The 19,996-nt window shown below is 44.2% G+C and overlaps 1 protein-coding gene across 2 annotated transcripts in view; it reads right to left on the reverse strand.

Moving 5' to 3' along the window:
* The window catches only part of FHDC1 (FH2 domain containing 1), a 37,019-nt gene extending 20,524 nt beyond the window's left edge, over nt 1-16,495 (reverse strand). The window contains exons 1-4 of one of the 2 annotated variants that reach the window (XM_038136338.1): nt 16,363-16,495; nt 11,456-12,087; nt 4,599-4,660; nt 3,977-4,079 (exon numbers count right to left, since the gene is read on the reverse strand). In XM_038136338.1, the coding sequence (XP_037992266.1) occupies nt 3,977-4,079; nt 4,599-4,660; nt 11,456-11,938 (648 nt within the window). In that variant the 5' untranslated portion in view covers nt 11,939-12,087; nt 16,363-16,495. Of the gene's footprint in view, nt 1-3,976; nt 4,080-4,598; nt 4,661-11,455; nt 12,088-13,583; nt 13,714-16,362 lie in introns of those variants that run through there. The other variant, XM_038136339.1, reaches the window with a different exon arrangement.
* Between the last annotated feature and the right edge of the window lie 3,501 nt (nt 16,496-19,996).

Genomic DNA, 19,996 nt, shown 5'->3' on the forward strand with positions numbered 1-19,996 from the left:
TGATATGCTCTCTTCTGTATGTATTTAAAGTACAAATTCTGGCTATTCTAGCTCGTTAAACACTGGACTCTCTCAACTTTTGCCAGTCTGGGCTTGTCGAAGAGTGCAATAATATGCACATAAAAGCAGCTAAAAGCTTCTTCTCTGCTCTAGTCAGGATGCCAGTAAATAAAAGCTGTCAGCCATTTCAACAGGGTATCATTCAGAAACAACTAGGAATCTTTTCAGAAGAGATATAGCAGAGAAGACCACTGCTTCAGTCAAGGTTTCTGGAAAAAAAACAAACTGAAAAAAGGGATGAAGCAGAGGAGATTCCAAATAGGTGTTTCTTTCTCCTTACTAAACTGCTAAGCACAGTTTGGTACAAACAGCAGGACTTCTAAAAAGGCTTAAAGAAAAACAGTGATCTTATCCTAGCTGTTAATGTATTGAGAACTTTTATGAATTTGCTTGGCCTTTTTTCTAACCACTGTATAGTGGCCAGGCCACACATCCACAGACAGCCCTGGACAAAACATTGAGTGGAGCCTTGCAGCAAGCTCCATCATGATCAGCTTCAAATATTTGTCAAGTTTTTCAAATTAAACATTTGAAAATACCCAGATATTTTATGTTGTAGAAAAGACTTCACAGCAATGACAATATTTCAACAATAATCCTATTAGTTAATAGTCTTTAATAGTTTGAGAAAAAACATTCAGTAAGGAGCCTGTATTTGCCATTTACATGCAAAAATCTCCACAACTTTGATAGCTGTTGGGATTTTTCATAGAAAACAGCTAGAAAATTAGTAGTACTGACTACTATTTCTGCAGGCAAATAGAGTTGCCACATTACAACAGTGTATATAGAATAATTTTAAAGACAACTGATGTTAAATGTATTTGTTAGACTGAGTACCTAGCCTCCTTTGTCAAAAAGCTGGAATACCATCAGGTGCTTGAGATACTGTGAACTGAAAAGATCTAAAATATGTCAAAAGTCAAACAAGAGACATGGAGCACATTTAGGTAATGTGACTGGATATCACAACACTTCTAGATAAGATACAATTGGAGTACAAAGCTGGTGCTTATTCACACCAGGTAAACTGTAAACTTAAACTTCTTGGTAAAAAAGAAGAAACAAAATAGTCCAGAGTTGCCCTTTCTACAGCTATGATGAGGAAAGGCACTCCCCTCCCTCCTTTCACTTTTACAGACTAGGGATTTATGGTAAAATAGAAAAGAAAGGCAGAAGGCATCTCAAAGCACAGTCACCAGTGCAGAGCCTACAGAAGGCACTCGGCCCTCACTGCAGCTTGCAAGAAACCTGTGCTTCCAGGCAAATGTGCCTGCAAATACCTGAGCTGCTGGGAAGAGCACACAGAGAGGAACTGCAGAAGCCCACCCATGGTTGCAGCAGGACAGTCTACCCTGGTAACTGAATAGCTGCTAACCTTTCAGGACCTGAGTGCTCAAGTCTCTGCTCAGAGCAATTCTCAACTCTTACAACAACATAGCAGGTCCTTAGGAGAACAGGAAGTGTGGAAAGGGCAGTCCCAGGGAATCCTTGCTGAGGATGGGCACAACATTGTGCAAGGACAGGCCAGTGTGATGACAGCTGGCTAAAGCTATCTCATGTGACATGGCAAAAAAGAAATTAGGGAGTATTACACTGAAGAGGGAACAGCAGAACAAATAACACCACCTAGTATCTCCAGTGGTTCTGGGTTATTTGTATGTGGGGCTGTAAGCTTCTGATGCCTTTCCCTTAGCAAATTGTGAATCACTATTCTAGGACACAGGTATTGAGTCTAGGAGGCAGACAATAAAATAAAAAAAAGTAAGGGGATATAGCAGAAGAACAATGAACGTACATTTAGAGAAAAAATGGTGAAAAAAAAAAAAAAAGCTCTGAGGCTACTAAAAAGAACATATTTTTTAACTGCCTACACCAAAATTTTAGAGGCCACTGCAGTAAATGAGTTACTGGATCCTTTTATTCTTAGACACCACACCAAGCATGATGACATGAAGGCATGAAAACATTTTTCCATACCAGCAGAAGAATCAGGCCCTTACATCCCTGTCTTGCCTGCCACCACCCATCAGCTCTCAAGGGGGAAAATCCAAAAAAATTCAACAATTATGAGAAGAATAACAAAGAGAGTCTTTCCTATTTCTGATGCACGCAATTAATTAAATACATACAAACACCTGCACACTGGAAAGCAACCTCTTTCCAGCCTTCCCTTGAGAACAGCAACAAATCTCATGTCTAATGCCCTTTTATTTCTAATGCCCTCCTGTATCATAGAATATCTTCTATTAATTTTCCAAATGACTCCTTAAAAGCACTTCTTAAATTCTCTGGCCCCACTATCTTGAGTGATAAGCCTGTTGTCAAATCTGTTGTCAAATAAATAAACATCTTTTTTCACTCTTAGCAGTACCTATTGGATGGCTAATGCATCTAGTTGAGCATTGCAGACAAAACTGATAAAATTCAACAACTTATGTTACAATTCTAGCTGAATGACAACATTTATATCACATAGACTACACTATCTGAAAAACTTTCTACTTGTCATAAAATAACAACCAAGATCTAAGCCAGAAAGAGGAAAAAAAGAAAAAGTACTTTTCTTTCAGTCTAATTTTCTGACTATCCACAAAGTTAACTAGGAGTCACTCTTTCAAGTTAGTACTCCACTGTTCTCCTCTGTCTGACTTTCAGAGGAAGGAGATAAATTCTGTTTATATAATGGAATATGTACTAAAATGAAAACAAAGAGGGAAGAGGGAATGGTTTTGAGGTCCTAGAATTACTATCACCTTCTTTTTTTGATTGATTACATTTCAACTTGTTGATATCCTCCCAACTCTAAGAGATATATTAATCGAGTATACTAACATAACACAATTCCTACAAGATTCTCTGCAAAGGCAGCTCAATTTAGGGTCATAAATTTGAGAGCAAGGGCTGTAACATGTTCTACTCATGACTGGATCCGAGATTTGTTGCTGCACAGAGGAAACAAAGTGCTTTGACAGTATGACCTTGAAGTGGTAAAGCATGTGAGCTGAGGTTGATCTGTATGTGGACCTTAACTTAGCAATTTCCCAAGTTTCAGCCACTCACTTTGATGTGAAGCACCCAAGCAATTCTAATGCTAATTTTGTCAGGTTTGCGGTTTACATTTCTCTCAAGTACACACAAATGGGTCAGTGCCAACAGTGAGCAGGCAAGGAACTGTACACCATTAAGCAGGGCTCCCGGGTCAGTTGATGAAGCTTCACCTCTTTAATCATGTGAATAGACTTGAAGTTTGGGACTAGGAGGGAAGAAGGCTGTGCTTGGATGTTGGTCATATGGTGATCACAGGAACATTGAGAAGGTACTGCTGGTAATTCTGTGCCTTCTAACACGTCCCCTTTGAGCACTAAGCCATGTTAGCAAATTCCATGGGTGCTGAACGTTGGAGCTGTCTTTCTGCCCTACTGAAACCCAGTGATCAGGCCCAGGAACACATCCAGATGAACCAGGCAGGCAGTGAACCAGAAGGCAAAGAGGCAGTAGCACAGGGCTACCAATATTCAACTCACAGGCACTGCAATGGGAAGGCAGGTGCCAAAGGAGTGAAATTTGTTTTCTTAGAATATACTTCAATTCTGAATTTTCTAACTTCCCTAGAGCAGTTATCTGCACACAGGAAGGTTCCAGGTCCTGCTGTTGATGGGACAAAAGAGACATCATAAAAACAAAAGATGTCTTGTCAACTCCTTAAAAGCAGGTGAAATTACTTGATGTGAAGGGAATGCGATCTCAATACCACAAGCCAAATGAAGATTAAACATTTGCACTCAGTGGTTTCCTGTTCCCTCTTCCCTAGCCTCTGGAAGGCATTGAGATTCCTCTTTTACAGGACTTCATGTTGGAATCCCAGTCAGCAGAACTCTACAAAAAATAAGTTCCACGTAAAACCATTATTTACCTCCTCTGCTTCTGGTAATAATTTAAGAAATTCATGTAGCAGTTCAGAACTGTAGGGCTGACTTCTTCCATGATAAATATCTTCAATGATGGATTCGGCAGACCTTGAAAAAACAATTGAGCACACATATTTCTAACACTTGCAGGGCGAACAGTTACACAGATTGAAAAAACCATGCCTGGGCTACTCAACAGACTTATAAAGAGGCTGTGGATGCATCAGTGTCCACAGCAGCACTGCTCTGACATCCTTTTCAGTGGTGCCTTTACCAAAGGGCAACGTTATCACTGAATACAGACAGCAATGGAACAGCTCGCTCTTGAAAACATTGCTCTCGTTGCCCCTTTCTAATTGTTTACAAAGAGAGGAAGCCAGCAAAAGGCAGCTCACAGGCACTGCTACATGAGGTACAAGGGCTTCTCTTAACCATACCTGAAAACTCACCTCAACTGTGTAACATCAGCAAACTCTGTTTGATGCTAAGTCACAAATGCACTCACACTGGACATATTAGAAAACAAATTACGCCAAATTACTTTTGAGAAAACTGCATAAAACTGCAAACTCCACAAGGAACAGAGCACAATGTATATATTTTATGAGAACTACAAAGAATTCTTACTTTTTGAATTGTTTGAGAAATATCCCAATGTTCATACTTCTTTTTGCATCCAAAATGGAAACCTGAGAGAGAAACCAAGAGATTAATCTAACAATACCTAAGAAAATAGCATATAATGCAGATATAACTTCTTAAATTGCTACAGATAACTGTTTGCAACAAATCCCAGGCCAAATAAATAGAGTCACTTCTTATCAAGAAAACTCATATACTACAAAACTAGTTTTTACCACGGAAATACAGAGGACACTCACATCACCTTTCTCCAAGTGAAGCAAAAAATTCCACAGCAACATATAATGAAGGAAAGAATCAATATTTCTATTTCATTACAAAGTGAAAACATTCTTCTTGCTTATTTCATAACCCTGTATCTGCAAAATGTTGCTTATCAGGTAATACACGATATTGCATTTGAAGGCCCCAAGGTTAGTGAACACCACACCTCAAAACCCATGTAAATTCAGAGGTTTTGTGACAAATGTGGGGATGGGATTTCTAAGCAGAGGTCAGGTGCACTGTTGATTTAATTCATGCCAACTAACAGCCACACTGACTCAGGGGAAGATAAATAAGGCGATCTTGAATCAAACCCTGAAACACGTAATGCTCAAATCTGTTTGCCTACCTAGAAGCAAACAGAAATCCATATTAAAATAAGCTCTCCCAGCTTTGTATTTCAAAGTTGGTTTGCTGTATCATCTTATATATAATTCTGAAGATTAGGCAGACAGAAAAAAAAACCCAAAACAAACCCACCCCGTAATATTTCCCCTTAATTTTGTAAAAAAAATTTAAAATCAAAGTGCCTCTTTTATTTTTCTTCCTCTAACAGCATACAAGTTTAAACCTGAGAGGTTTGCCCTGTTTTAGCAAATTGTGTCCTTAAGGTTAACATTTTACCACAGCTATATTGGTGATAACAGCTACAAAAGTCATGAGATTTACAAGGACAAGAGAATTGTTTCACTTTAACAGTTCCACCTGACGGCTACAATAAAAGAGCTCAGTACACATAGATGTTCAAGACTACTGTTGGACTCGCATGTGTTTGTGGTTTTGACAACTGGAAAGGCATTTTGACCTTTGTGACAGTGCTCAGATTAGAAGTAGATATATAAATGCAACATTGGCATTATCACGAAATTGAATTAGCCTGCAGTCAGCTGGTGACAGTGAAAATATAGGGATGATTAATGGGCTATCCTCAACATACACCCAGGAGACAGCCTCTTCGTCTGCTGAAAATAGTGAGTCATATTGAAAAGTTTTCTGAAATTCTGGAATTTCCTCTCTTCTGGAAACAGTGAAGACCAGAAAACACAGGAAATATCAGCATATTAGCTTTAATTAGATGATTGGTAGCCCGAAGCCCTCAGTTTTAGCATATGCAGAGATAAGGGGACAGATTGTGGTTTATTCTCCTGTTATCTTAAGAGTTGAGAGGCCCCCAACAGATCATTAAGGAAAAGCCCCTTAACGCAGGACAGGTTCAACTATCTCTCCCCCTGCAGTATCTAATCTTTTTCAAATGTTTTACTGCAGGGACCTCTCACTGACCTCTCTAACTGTAGCTCCAGTCTCCAATTGCTCCGGTCACCCCTAGTTCTCTGGTTTCTCTGTACTAGTTTAAGCCTACAAGCTTTACCATCGTTTGGCTTTAGGTTCATTTGGGGTTTTTAAGCATATTCAGAGTTAATTTTGTGTATATTTTTAAATCACAGTCAGTAACTGCTACAAGGAGACTGATCATCAGATGAGTAAACCTTTGTTTTCCATGGCACAACTCAGATTTACAGTACAACCTCAAACAAATTACATAATTTTTTTAATATCTTCCCTCGAAGAAAAACAACAAAGGGGAACATATACAGCTGCATTTGTCTTATCAGCACAACAAAAAAATGTCACAGCTGTTCTTAAGTACCAGGATTTTACAAACACTTCTTGTTCTATATATGACTGCACTCTGATTTTTTCTCTGATTTCTTGTTTAACCACACAATCAGAACAAGTCTCACTTTTTGGTCACTCTTTGCTTGGTGTCTACTCCAAGTTTATCAAAAATGTTTGAAACTGCTGTCATTACATAACTCTTCAAGGAGTTTCCAGATGAGAGCACAAGGAGGAGAAAAGGGAAACCTGGCAGATACTCCATAAGTACAAGTTCCTACTCCTTGCACACAAATACACTATCTTCCATCCCACTAATATGCATCAGTTGCATATTAGATTCATAACCTCAGCCTGAACATCTGTTCACAATGTCTACTCTTCTCCACCGAGATTTCATTTGATTTCGTTCATGCAGAGCACTGTCTGCTGTTGCTTTTTACCCTTTGAACATCACCACAGCTTTTTCTAAATTCTGCTCAGTCTGCTCCTGTCTTCTGCTCACACAACACCATCAACGCTTCTGCTGGCACAGCACCTTTCAGGTCTCTGTTTGCCACCCAAAGAGGTTTTGAAGCCCTGTCCACCAGTAATACCCCTGCACTTCTTGGCTCAAAAAGTTACACTGGACTGTAATTGAGAATTGGGAACAGGTATTCCTAGTCCCACTGGGATTCTCTGTAGCAAAAAAACACATCTTATATGGTTTCTTATTATTTACTTTAGATGAATTTAGGAGAGCTTTCTCCATTCTCATGCTCTACTCTCTGAAACTGGAAATACTACAATTCTGTCAGATACTTTCCACCATCTCCACACCTGCACTTTGCAAGCCCATATAGAACATCACAGGTCACTTGCCATCACTTGCCACATCTACTTTATAAACACTGCAACCTCTAAACCAAAGACAGCAATTCACTCATTAATCCACTTTTCATCACCAGAGTATTCAACCCAGCATATTTCCAAAATCTGCAGCAGGCACAGGTCACACAGTAACAGGCCTCATTTTGACAAATTTTAATCCACCACAGAAATACTCAGTTATGAAGGCACTATGAGATGGGGAAAATTAGCCTGAGTACCATGGTGTAGTTGTGTTGATGGTAAGAGGATATCTACTCCCGAACCCCAACACGAATTTGCAACCAATACGAAAGATTCAGAGGAGTGTTCTGGGAGACACAAAAAGACCCACATCAAAAATGACTTTGTAGTGACTGGAGAAATGCAACAGGAGTTTCTTGCCATGAAATCATCAATGAGGAAGGGAAACACAACAAAGTGGATTTATAACAGATCAGTAAAACAAAACATTGTAGGTTGTCTTTGCCTAAGAATAATGGGGTTTCACATGGTGGGACACAGCTTACAAATTACAGCAAGCATGGAACAGTCTGGTGGCTCAGGCTGGATGCTGAAGGTTGGAAGGATATAAATAACTTCCTGTTTCAGCTACCACTTCACATTACAACACAGTAACCATCACTCCATGCCTGCAGTCACGGTGCAGCAGAGGGAACCTAGCAGCTTACTAAAGGGCTGTCCCCACTCTGTGTCATTCTCCCATGTCACGTTCCTAGCCTGCTTTTTCCCTTAGGCAGGCACTAGTACTCATCTCATTTGGTTCTTGCTGATAGTTCTTCTCTGGATTAACAGGTTGAATCAGCTCTCAAGAAGGTGGAATAAGCATCAGAGCCAGCATCAGAGAAGGCATGTCTAGGAGAGGGGACAAGAGACATCCTGTTCACTCCTTCTCTCTCCTCTCACTGTCCCTTTGCACAGGTTCTGGAATTCACTGCATCCTTCCTTAAAGTCATCAAACCTAACTCGAAGAGCAGAAACTGCTCCAGCAGAAAACAAATGAAGAACCCCACAGCACTCTGCTAAGCTGTTTACCTAAATATGTTTACAGAGGGTGTAATATGTGTATTACATTATCCAATATCTGTCCAGAGGCAGCGGACAAGTGGGGTGAGGTGAGAGACAGGAGCAGAGGCACTGTTTGAAGGAGAAAGCAAGACCAGTTCCTCTGGCTGACAAGAAGTTGTTCTGCCCACTCCGCTGCCAGGCTAACTACAGCCTGGGTGAGTGCCTGTTGTGCCACACTGGGACACCACTGAAGGATGGGGAAAGTAAATTGGCGTGTAAACTTAACCTTGCACCCCCTATTTTTCAGAGCCTCAAATTACATGGAACCATAGGGCAAATTAAGCCTTTAGTCAAGGAAACATGCTAATTAATCTCCTAAGGGTTTGGTGAGGGCTTGTTTACAAAAAGGAAAGCATTTGCTGTAGGAGTTTGACTCAAGCCTCAAAAGGGACTTCTGTTATAATGATGATGTTTCATATGAACTCCCTGTATAAATCCCTGCCGAGTGAGGAATCCAAAGGACATGCAGTGTTGTAAGCTCCTACATGCGTAGAACTTTTACCGAAATTGCTCATCATTTCATAATCAACAGTGATCTCTGGCAAAGGTATGAAACCCCAAATCTCCTCCACAGTGTGTAGGGCAGTGCCCTCGACAGTGGCTGAAGAGTAACTCTTCACCGCTTCCACTGAAGCTACACCACTGCACCAAGAGGGAGGCTATAGGGACCACAGAGTGCTCTCTGGCCCTGCCCTTCTGTACAGCACTTGGGACACATGCTGCTTTTTTCAGATTTGGATCTAAGTAAAAGTTGAATTTATGCACTTGAAGTTGTCTTGAAAATTCACTGCTGATATACTACACCAAGTAGGCTAATTCCATCCACTATGTAAACTTCTGAGAACATTTTTCTTTGCTGGACCATTAAGTACTGTCTAAAATCAACTGTGTTGTAGACAAAAGGAACAGAGGTGCTGAAACACAAAATGTCTGGTCCACCTGGCCTTGCTGGTTCATGAAACAGCCACAAGCAGAACCAGAGCTCCCTCAGCCCCTCATCAGCACTCTCTCCACCAGGTCACACAGATTCTGCGCACCTCAGCCTGCCCCCAGCTCCTGTCAGCCTCTGTAGGTTTCACCCGAGTGAGCTGAGGATGCCCATCCACACTGAAACAATCGATGGCAGCCGGCAATCGATGGAGTCACAAACCGGGCCTGTGCTCCCATCTCCAGCCCCCGCTGAACCAGGCCTGCAGTGGGTGAAGCACGTGCGCTGCTGCCCATCTGCACTCCCAATAACACGGGCTCCTCGGGATTATCTCCTTCCCTCCTTGCTAAGCAGATAGGACTGCAAAGTCCATTAACACCTAAGAAATTGCTCACCACTGACACACTGCCGCAGCATGCTTGACAAAGCTTAGCGAGCGAGCGGAACATTTTGTCACTTAAGTGGCATCACTCAGAGGCAAGTCCTGCTGGCTCACCACCTGCCACGTGCAAAGTCACCATGGGAGCCCTGAACCAGGGTGCACAGGCATCCAGCAGTGCAAATGCACTGCACCACCCTATCAGCTCCAGACAGACGCACGAAAACCATGACTTTCAGCAAAGCAGGGTTTTGTTTCCAAGGCATTGTATCTTGGAGAATCCCTGGTTTTGCAGGCCTCTGATTTTGATCTCTACCACTGTGTGAGTTCTAGAGCACACTGGGGTTTTCTCTGACCTACCTATTGCACACTATGGGCCGCATTCAGTTTATGAAACTTATTGTAATATTTACTAGAACTAGATCTTTATCACACAGCAGTCCTGAAAGGGGGAGCCTCTGAGGAAACGCAGGAGGCCAGAGCTCTGTACATCTGTTCTCGGCACAGGAAGTGCACTCACTACACTCCTGATTCAAAGATGAACATAGCCTGAAAACAGCACACAGGTTAATGACTACCTCTGATGATGGCCCCAATTACTACTTCCCGACGTCAGGGTTTCAGAGCCTAGAATACACATGCCCTCTTAAACCTTAAATTTCAATATGTACAACATGCATACTATCAGTGCATTGGTTTCTCATCTTGTCCCTTCTGATCTTATTTTGACATCTCCTGTATCCTGGAAGATATCAGCAACTTCATGTCCCTATTTTCTCACTAAAAATTGATGCATTGTTACATCTCTTAAGCCCATGCCCTCTGTATTTTGTTTACAAGCTAACATGTATGTAGACACACACTAGTGATTAAATCTGCATTTCAGCCCTCCAATTACTTCAGAGAAAGATCACTTGAGACAATTCAATTCAGGCTTCACAAAGAGGCTGTCTATAAATGAGGATTTAAGAACCAGAAAAGCTACTTATCACTTCCCTGGAGAGTGTCTGAACCTGAGAGTACTCTGTACAGAGTACTCCTCACCACCAGAACAGAAACCAGTGGCAATCTTGGGACCTTCTTGGAAGGTAATCCTCATGTCCAGAAAAAGCAGGGAAGATGAAGCAAAGTTCTTCTTAGCAGGAAAGTCATGTTCATGAAAGTGGAAACTTTAAAATTATCAAATGACAAATACCCTTAATCATTATATTATGTTCGATATCCTTGCTGCCATACTGGCACTTCCCTTCCTGATGTCTCTAGGATACTGTGGGCATATACAGCATTAACCTTGCAAATAGGACTCTCCTCTCTCCTGCCTGGTACATGTTTGCATGTACAACATCTTGCCTGCATCACAGACACAGAGCGGGAGTTGAAGAGACAATACATTTGTGTTCCACACTGGAAACTCAAGGGCTATCCAACACGAGTAAATACAGATGCTTTCAGCTCCCCACACTTATTCATATTTATTTTAACAGGTGATCAAATCACAGCACTTAGCAAGTTAAAATAATAAAACACAGTTAGCTCTTTGAAAAACAAATATGTGCCACTAAGAACAAAGAGTTTATGTTTCCCATCATTCCCCTCTCCTTTGAATCAAGACAAATTTGCTGTAAGGATGAAACATGACAGAGAAAGAGAAAAAGGCGAGGCAGAATTCACATCAACTCCTACAGCATTATGTAAAAAAAGAGGTTTTACTTTAATTCTTACCTCCTCTTTAGTCTCTTTAAACGAAGACTTTAAAGATCGGTTTCGGGAGTCCTGGGGTTTGGCTTCCTCCTGCTGCCCAAAAAGTTCCTCAATTGTCTTCGTATCAATTTGATACTGTGGTCGTGCAGCAATTGTCCAGATATTGTTTTTACCACGGACCTGTTCTTCAGGGATAGTTTTCCAGAAAAAGCTCCGCATGCGTTTTTTTTTGCCGTGGCTGTCGTGCCCATTTAGCAGCTGTGGAGGCAGAGGTACGTTGGGGCCAGGCAGTGGAGGAGGGGGTGGTGGTGGGGGCGGCATTCCCGGGGGGAGCGGAGGGGCTGGGGGAGCCCCTGTGAGGGGACATGGTGCAGGGGGCGGCGATGCTGCAGGCTGAGAAAGTTGAGGCGCTGTCGTCGTCTCCTCGCTCATTAATCCCGTCGCGACCGGAATCGCCCCATTTTCTTTATCGTTGACCAAGGAGAGACAATTCATAACATGCATTGTACAGCCTCCCCGAAGGGGAGAGTGTTACTCCCTTGGATGGGTTTGAAACATTGAACAGTCAGTGCGGCAGCCGCTGGGATCACGCCCTCTCAAACCCTATCTGCCAGCAGCGGCAGCACAAGAGGGGACTGTACCATCTCCGCAACCTGCGACAAAGGACAATAGGGACACTCAGATCACAGACACTGGACGTTGTCCCTCGCACTGAAAAGACACCAAAACTAAGGCACAACAGCTATCAAGTTTTCAGTCCAGAAGAGAAATTTAGCGAATCAAAAGCCTTTCACAATTGTTTAACATTTATCCACTCCAAGATTTCAAACAGCGTCAGGTGCCTCAAATTCAAGAACATATATAAACATAAGAATGCCTCTAAATCACCCACAGTGGGTATCAAAACTACCTATTAATCTCCATTCAGTGCAATTTTGCAAAAGAATATAGTTATCTCAAACTATTAAAACAAATATTATTCCACTGCTAACTTCAGGTATGCTTTTAAAGCTGAGTGCACACAGTACTGCATCAAACGGACCCTGTTTGAATCTTCTAAACCCATGGTTCAAACCCAAAATGTGTAAAAATAGCTAAAAATTTGGTGATGATTTAACAGTCTAGCATAGTGTACTACTTTTTTTGCCTTTGTATTTTTCACACAAATGTCAATAAGGGCAAAAACAGCGTACAGCCCCTAAAGTCTCTGGGTTTGCTGAGCATGAACTTAAAAGTATTATTGGTCTGGCTGCACTACCTCCCAAAATACACTCACAGAAGAAAGACCACAGTTTGATCGAGCTGTCCTTGATAATTTACTCCAGCATCCAGGTTAACAGTGGCAGTTCAACAACAGAGAGACAGAAAGGACAGAGAAGCTGGTAAGAGGAACAGGACCCTACACATCCTAAGCACTGCACATATGCAAAGCTTTAAATACTTTAAGTTTTAACCTCTGGATTGTCTCATAAAACAACAGGAATCACAATGAGTTTTAGCACTTTTCTTATACTGTTACCTTCTAAATAAAAATGCTGTTATTAGCAGCAAACCTTCAGGTAAGAGCACGACTTCCACAAACCCCACACTTTTGATAAACCAAATCTATTGAAACAGATTTAATTCATAAGTCTCAGAGAAAAACTAAAGTGTTCCAAATACATACCAATGAGGAATCTCATGATTTTATGGAAATTTGGAAGCTATCTCAAAAAAAAAAGATTTGGGAATTTACAAGAAAAAAAAATTAAAAATTCAAAGATGGCACAGCGCACAATACAAATTTAGACAGGGGACAGACAGCCCCTGAGGAAAACTCAGTCTCAGGAAAACTCACCAGAAAAAGCTCAAGTAATGCCCTGGCACAAAAACAGCATCAAATCAGAAATTTGGCACCGACTTAGTGGTATGCCTCCTCAGCAGGGTTCACACGGAGCTAATAGCAACCCAGATCAATTTGACATTGTATAATGGTGATGAAAAAACTTCACTATTTTTGCCAGAGATCCATCACTAGACTGTACATGAACAAACAGACCCAAGTCACAGAAACAAGCCTTAGGGCAAATTCTCTCTTGGTCTGCAAGGACTCAGCCACTCACAGCTTCACTGAATTCAATGGAAAACAACACAAAATCATCCACTGTACCTTTTCTTCTCAAAACCTTGCTCAGGTAGCAATGAACTCCTCTCTCCTGCTTCAGATTTTCTGATCTCATACCTTACGTTATCCGGGCATTTACAAGAATAGAAAACACATATAAAAACCTGTATGAGGTTTAAATCACAGGCATGATGGAAAATATTTTAATGGCACGGTAAAAGGGAGAGAAGCTACAAAGAAAGTGGATCAGGATAGAGTGTTTCAAATTTAAGTCAGCATTAATACCCAGCTGCTATTACAGGGTTCTGCATGTTCACGCCTCTCCTCCCAAATTCATGATCATAGAAGCAGAGAGGCATAAAAAAGCAGGTGCAAGGTGGTGGAAGGAGATTAACCACTCAAAGCAATTAAGTGTTGCATTAATTTAAAGAAATACTCAACTAGGAAAAACACTTTTCCTCCCTACTACTTATTTAAAAATGAAAAATGTATTAGCTAGTTTTCCACCATCATACAAAGCAGTATTCAACATTATTATTTTCTAACTTGGGTTCCCACACATTCACCAAAAAAATTTTAAAAAAGACACAGACAGACTGACCGACCATGCCCCAGGCAACATTCAAGAACCTCATTTTGAGACTTTCAGTAAATCCATATGCTTTAGGAAAAGCAGGATGAAATCCTAATGGAACAGAGTTGTAGGAGATGAATCATCAGAGTCCCAGCACTAACACACAGGAGAGGAAAACGACTGATCTCAGACCTGAGCGCTTCTGCGCTAGACAAGGGACACTCCTAGTGAAAGGAGTGGAGAAGGCACAGGGAAGAAAACATCCCAACCTAGATGTAAAGATAGATAGAACAGGAAAAACTGTTTTCAATCCAACGAGCCCAGTACTGCTTTAGATGAGGTAACAGCCAGAACCAGGAAAGGGGAGGAATCAGCATTTGGAAGGAAGGCACGAAAGGAAAGGCACAGCATAAAGACTGGCATTCAGCTTTGTTTTCTGACAGATAAGCACGATCCAGGTGACAGAGGTCACCTGCTTGTAAGAGGATGGCAGTCTCGAGTTACCAGATACCAGGAGACTGGTCAAAATTCCCTTCTCATGCTGCCTCTCCGGAGGAGCGGCTCAAAGCTGTTCCCAGCGGAGGCTCCCACCACTACCATGGGTGGGAGAGGAGAGAAGCTGGCAGCCAGGACAGGTTCTGGGCTGCTTGCTGGTATCAGCAGGTGCCTCTGAGCAGGAAGTACAGCAAGAGGAGGTGGGGAACAACGCAGTCCGTTCCAACTGTGAGCTACAGATTACCAAGACACGCTGGGACCGGGATGCGTAATAGAAGCCAAGCAAAATTTTAACTCCTAAAGAGCCTCTCCACACTTTTTAAAGGATTAAAGGGGAAAAAAAATGAACCAAAGAACAAACGTTTAAGACGTTGCAATTACACCTCATTGTTGCATGTTTATTATCCAAAACAGCCGGAGAAGCACCAAAGCTCTAAAGCAACATCTTTACTGCACGTTTTAATTGTGTCCATATTTGGCATAAAAGCAATATTTTATTTCTTTGTCTCATTCATTGTTCTAGCCAAGCTAATCTAACTTGGAAATGTAATTTAAAAGCTAGAGGGTGGGGACAACTTTCTCCTCAGGTAAGAGAAACACTCTAAAGTAATTTGTTTCTTGCAAAAAAGGCAGTTGCCACTGAGACGGACACAGATTGTGTTTGCATACACAAATTAACAGGTGAGGTGCAGGATGCACTGGAGGGCATTTCATCATTCATACTGCAAGACATGACTGACTCCCTTTAACTCACACCTTATGTTCTCCCCTGCCCACGTTTCTGTATCAGGCACCCTCCAAGTTCTCATGAGAACAACGCCGAGCCCAACCACAGCATTTGGGTGTCTGTGTCTGAACAACAACAACCCTACAAAAGGCAAAGGGAGCAACTGGTTGCTGACTGCAGACAGAGAAGCTGCAAACGCCGATAACCGTCCCCTGATCCTGCCAAAATCTGCGGGTTACAAAGAACACGCAGCTCACGCTATTCAGCGACTTCGCACTTCCCCGCTCAATGCATCCCTCAATGCACAGAAGCGCCGTGGGCACCGCGTCCCTGCCAGCCGGCCGGGCCAGGCACGGACCTGCCGGGGCTTGGCCGGGGGCTCCGGTCCGGCTGCTTTCTGCTCGGGTTCCCAGGGGCCGCGCTCGCCCCGCCGCAGCGAAGGGGCTCCCACGGGAGGAGCCCCAGCCCCATCGCTGTGCTCTCCACCCGGACCGGGTGCCAGGCTGCGGTGCCCTGCGGGGGCCCTGCCGCCGGGACCACCCGAGGGGCCGCGACAGATCCTTACTCCGTAATTCCCTTCCACCGACGCCGCAGGCCACGGGGCACCGCGGAGGGCGCTGGCGGCTCGCCTGGACCCGGGGTAACACCGCGCCCGCTGCCCTCCGGCTCCGCCGGCTCCCGAGACGCGCCCTGGCCCGGTGGGAGCGCCCCGACCCCGCTGTCCCCCGCAGGACGTGGCGGGGGCAGCGCTCGCCCCGCCGGAGAAAGTCGGGGCGCCCGGGACAGCGCCCGGGACAGCGCCCGCCCCGCCGTGAGAGCGGAGCGGCGGCAGCGGCTCTCCGGCCGTGCCAGGGGCCGGCCGGGCCCGGGGTCCCGCGGGAAGGGGAGCCCGTCTCCACGGGAGCGCTCCCTCCTCCTGCGCCTCGGGAAGGCGGCGAAGGACCCACGCAGGAGGGCGGCGACCCACCCGCACTGCCCGGCAGCGCGGAGCCTCCGCCCGGCCCGGGGGTCCCCGCGGCCCCGCTCACCTCGGCGCCCGCGGGAGCACGAGGCGCAGCCCGGTCCGGTGCCGCCGCCGCCGCTTCCTCCCATCGCGCCCGGCCCGGCCGCGCCGCCGGAGCGCGGGGCGGGGCAGCGCAGGCGCGCCCGGGCGGGGCCGCGGCAGGTGACGGTGGCGGCGGCGGCCCCGGGAGCGGCTCGGCCGCGGGGCAGCGGGGCCTCGATCCCCCCTGCCCGGCCCGTGCCACCGAAAAGCCCGTGCGGGAGCAGAGAGACCCGCGACCCAGCGCCGCCCGGTCCGGTGCCGCCGCCGCGGCGAACGAAGATGCGCAGTGGCGCCTCCGGGGGCACTGGGTCTAAGCCAGCTCCGGCTGAGCTGCTCCATCGACACATCCGTCCGTCCATCCATCCATCACTGCCCGCACGCTGTCACCGCACTCACAGCAGCTATTTCTATAGGAACAGGACAGCGGTGCTACCGGCAGCGCGCCCGGCTGGAAGGAACGGGCTCCTCTCCACGGCTGAAGCCTTTCGCCCTCTGCCCACGCTCCCGAGCAAGCACATCCCTCGATCCATCCCGCATCCCTCACCCCGGCGCTCCCCGCCTGCTCAGCCGTGCAAGCTCAGGGGAAGCAGGCAAGACGGGCCCCTTGTGACTCCAAAGCGGACGGTGTGAGAGAAGTGCAGACGAATTTAAGATGTGATCACAGCCCTGGGTTACAGCGCTCCAGGCAGCAGCGCATGTGAGTTGTGGATGCCCGAAAGCCAAAGTACCATCGACTGATAAGACAGCAAACAAATACAAATGGTTCTAAAATATTCTATCAAGAAATTGAATCCTATGTCTAAAATAAAAACATTTTCCCAGGAAGAGTAAAGGTGAAGAACCTCACTCAAGTCAATTAATAGTCAGCCCACACACCCCAACACTACTTTTTACAGAAGGCAAATTCCAAAGGTGGAAACAGAAACTCTTCCTTTCCTGAGAAAGGAGGGAAGGAGGAAGAAGAAACCTCACTTCCAGTCCTGCTTAATAAGCAACCAGGGCTTCTGAGCTGAGCACAGGAGAGAGAAAACACCTTGATACAACCAGGGTTGGGAAGACAAGAGCAGCGGGACAAAATCATGTCTTACCTGAGTGTGTAGTGCCTCACCTGTGCTATTTACTCTGCTCAGGTATTGGGAGGCAGGAACCAGAGGAAGAGTGGGAGACCAGGTCCCAGGCCTGGAGCCCGGGCCCATGGTTGCAGAGGTTACACCATTCCTGCTCACAGTTCTGCTGCCAGAGATCTGACCTACTAGTCTGGCAGGACAGCCTGCTTTAGTCACCTCAGTTTAAAAAAGTAATATTAAAACAAAAGGAAAACGAAAGGAATGTAATGCCAGAACCCAGTCACTTAAGCTGAAAATTCACTGAATGAAAAGAGTTCAACTGCAGTAAAAGGCAAATTCCCATCACAGCACACATCTCTGCTTGGCAGGGTCAGCAGCAGCTGGAGAGGACACGCTCAGCTTTGAGCCAGTGTGGACATTCCTCGAGAGTGCCAGGTCAGCCCTGAGGTCATCGGCGAGGAAGCGCTTTGCCGCTTGGACTGCAACCGCTTGTGCCGGAGCCAAAGGGACTTGTTTTCATTGCTGCCAGTCATGAGCACAAAAGTTCTCTCGAAAAGACGGAAAGAGCAAGGCAAACAAGAGACTCGCATAATGGCATTGTATTTGAAAAGTCAGAACCCAAACAGGACAGCAGAGGACCTGGGAGCCAGTCCGGATGTGAAGTTAAACTCTTCACTTTTCCTTACCCTGTGGGTTTGTTCTCCCTGAACTTTTCCAAAATATGTTAGCAAATTAATTTAAAATTTTTAGCTTTAGATATTTTTCACCTAAACATGTAACACTCAACAGGCAAATGTTTTGCCCACATGGCTAAAATTAATCTGAGTTATAAACAACTGAAAACTGGTCTTTACAGTAGGAAGTATTAGGCAACTTTAATAATAGGTAGATCAAGCAGCCCCACCTATAATAAACAACAAATGCACCTCCCTAGAACAGATAGCATTTATATGAGTTGGTATACTACAAAACCAAATCATACTGTTAATTGTTTAAAATTTCCAATTAATGAAATGCTCAAGAGAGTTTTCAGGATTACTACTTTTTTTAAAACATTTTTTTCTTATGAGAAGTAAAAAATCCACCTTGTCTTTCGTAAACTCTGCTTTTCTTCAGAGCACAGAGCTGCTAATTCTTTAGGCTGAACACAAATCTAATGACTGAACAGATCTAATGGAAATTAAGCAATTTACACCACTTGAAAAAAGGTGCCATCTTCATTACAATCCCTCAATTCTACAGAGTTTGGATAAAAGGAGGAGAAAAAGTTAATTGTGACAGTCCTGTCACATTAAAACCAAGTTATATTTGGGCTCAAAATTAAGCACTCAGTTAAGCTCTCAAAACAAAACCCTGCAATTAATTACCACCATCACATAAAACTAGCATGATGCATATGCATATGTAAGAAAGGCAAATCAAAACTGAACAGGCAACACTAGTTTTTAGCATTATTTATCTCTTAAGTGCTTGAATTTACAGCCCTTAGTATTCTTTAAAAGAGAGCAAGATATATAATTATTTAATTAGCACAGTAAGACACATTATTCATTAAGTAATAGGAACACACTGCTGATAGCTGAACTGCTCCTGACTGAACCAATGGATTTATGCTGCCATGAACAGCAAGAACAAGGAAAACCTGAACTAAAAAGTTGTTTCAGGTTTATTCTGTTCTCTATCTGATCTCTGCACTTAATTAAGAAATGTTATCAGACAGCCACACTGGGACCCATCTCAGTCCTACCAACCAGTGTTACACGGGAACTCTGCAAAGATTCTTCTGATCTCTCTTTCTGCTCCTCCTGGAATATCAAATGCTCTCTTTCCTCCAGTAGCTATTCTCTTTAAAACATCCCTTCTCATCAAGAGATGAGACTGAGTGTATTTGCTCAGAAAACAAAGTTCACCTACAGCCTTTATAAAAACTTGAATGCTCGCTTTATGCTGGGAACAAGTACTTCACAGAAATACACCACCAAGAGCAGACTGCACAGAATTGTTGCTGCTCCTGCTCCCTTCTTACACTTTTTTTTTTCCGAAGAAAGGCAGCTGAAGTGTAAAAGGCAATGCTTCTGTGCCAGCAGTCCCAGCCACAGGAAACAAAAGACTGGCAAACCACAGACTGAGCTTTTCTGTCCAAGGCCACTGCAGTGCAAGCTTCATACACTGCTGCTCTGTGCCTCAGAGCAGGGACCCTGCTGAAAACAGCAACACATCCCTTTCCTTTCCACTGCTTCTCCATCAATTTATGCCCTTCTTCCCCAAGGCAGGCACAAGCCACCCTACCTGCTACTCCTACACGACAGGGTAAGCTACTTCCTTCACTCCCTTCAAACTATTGCCATGATGACAAAAACATGTGAGCACCACCCTTCTCCCTCGCCATTTGGTTTCCACACAAGACTCGTGGAAATGAAGAGGAAGGACACTGGTGAAAACAAGTGTACAGAGGTAAACAAGAGCACTGTCACAGAGAACTCTGTTTTCTGTGGATCCCTACCTTTAACACCAGAGCAACAGGAAAGAACACAAAGATGTCAAAGAGCA

The sequence above is a fragment of the Motacilla alba genome, chromosome 4, assembly GCF_015832195.1.
Source record: "Motacilla alba alba isolate MOTALB_02 chromosome 4, Motacilla_alba_V1.0_pri, whole genome shotgun sequence".
Classification (NCBI taxonomy): Eukaryota; Metazoa; Chordata; class Aves; order Passeriformes; family Motacillidae; genus Motacilla; species Motacilla alba.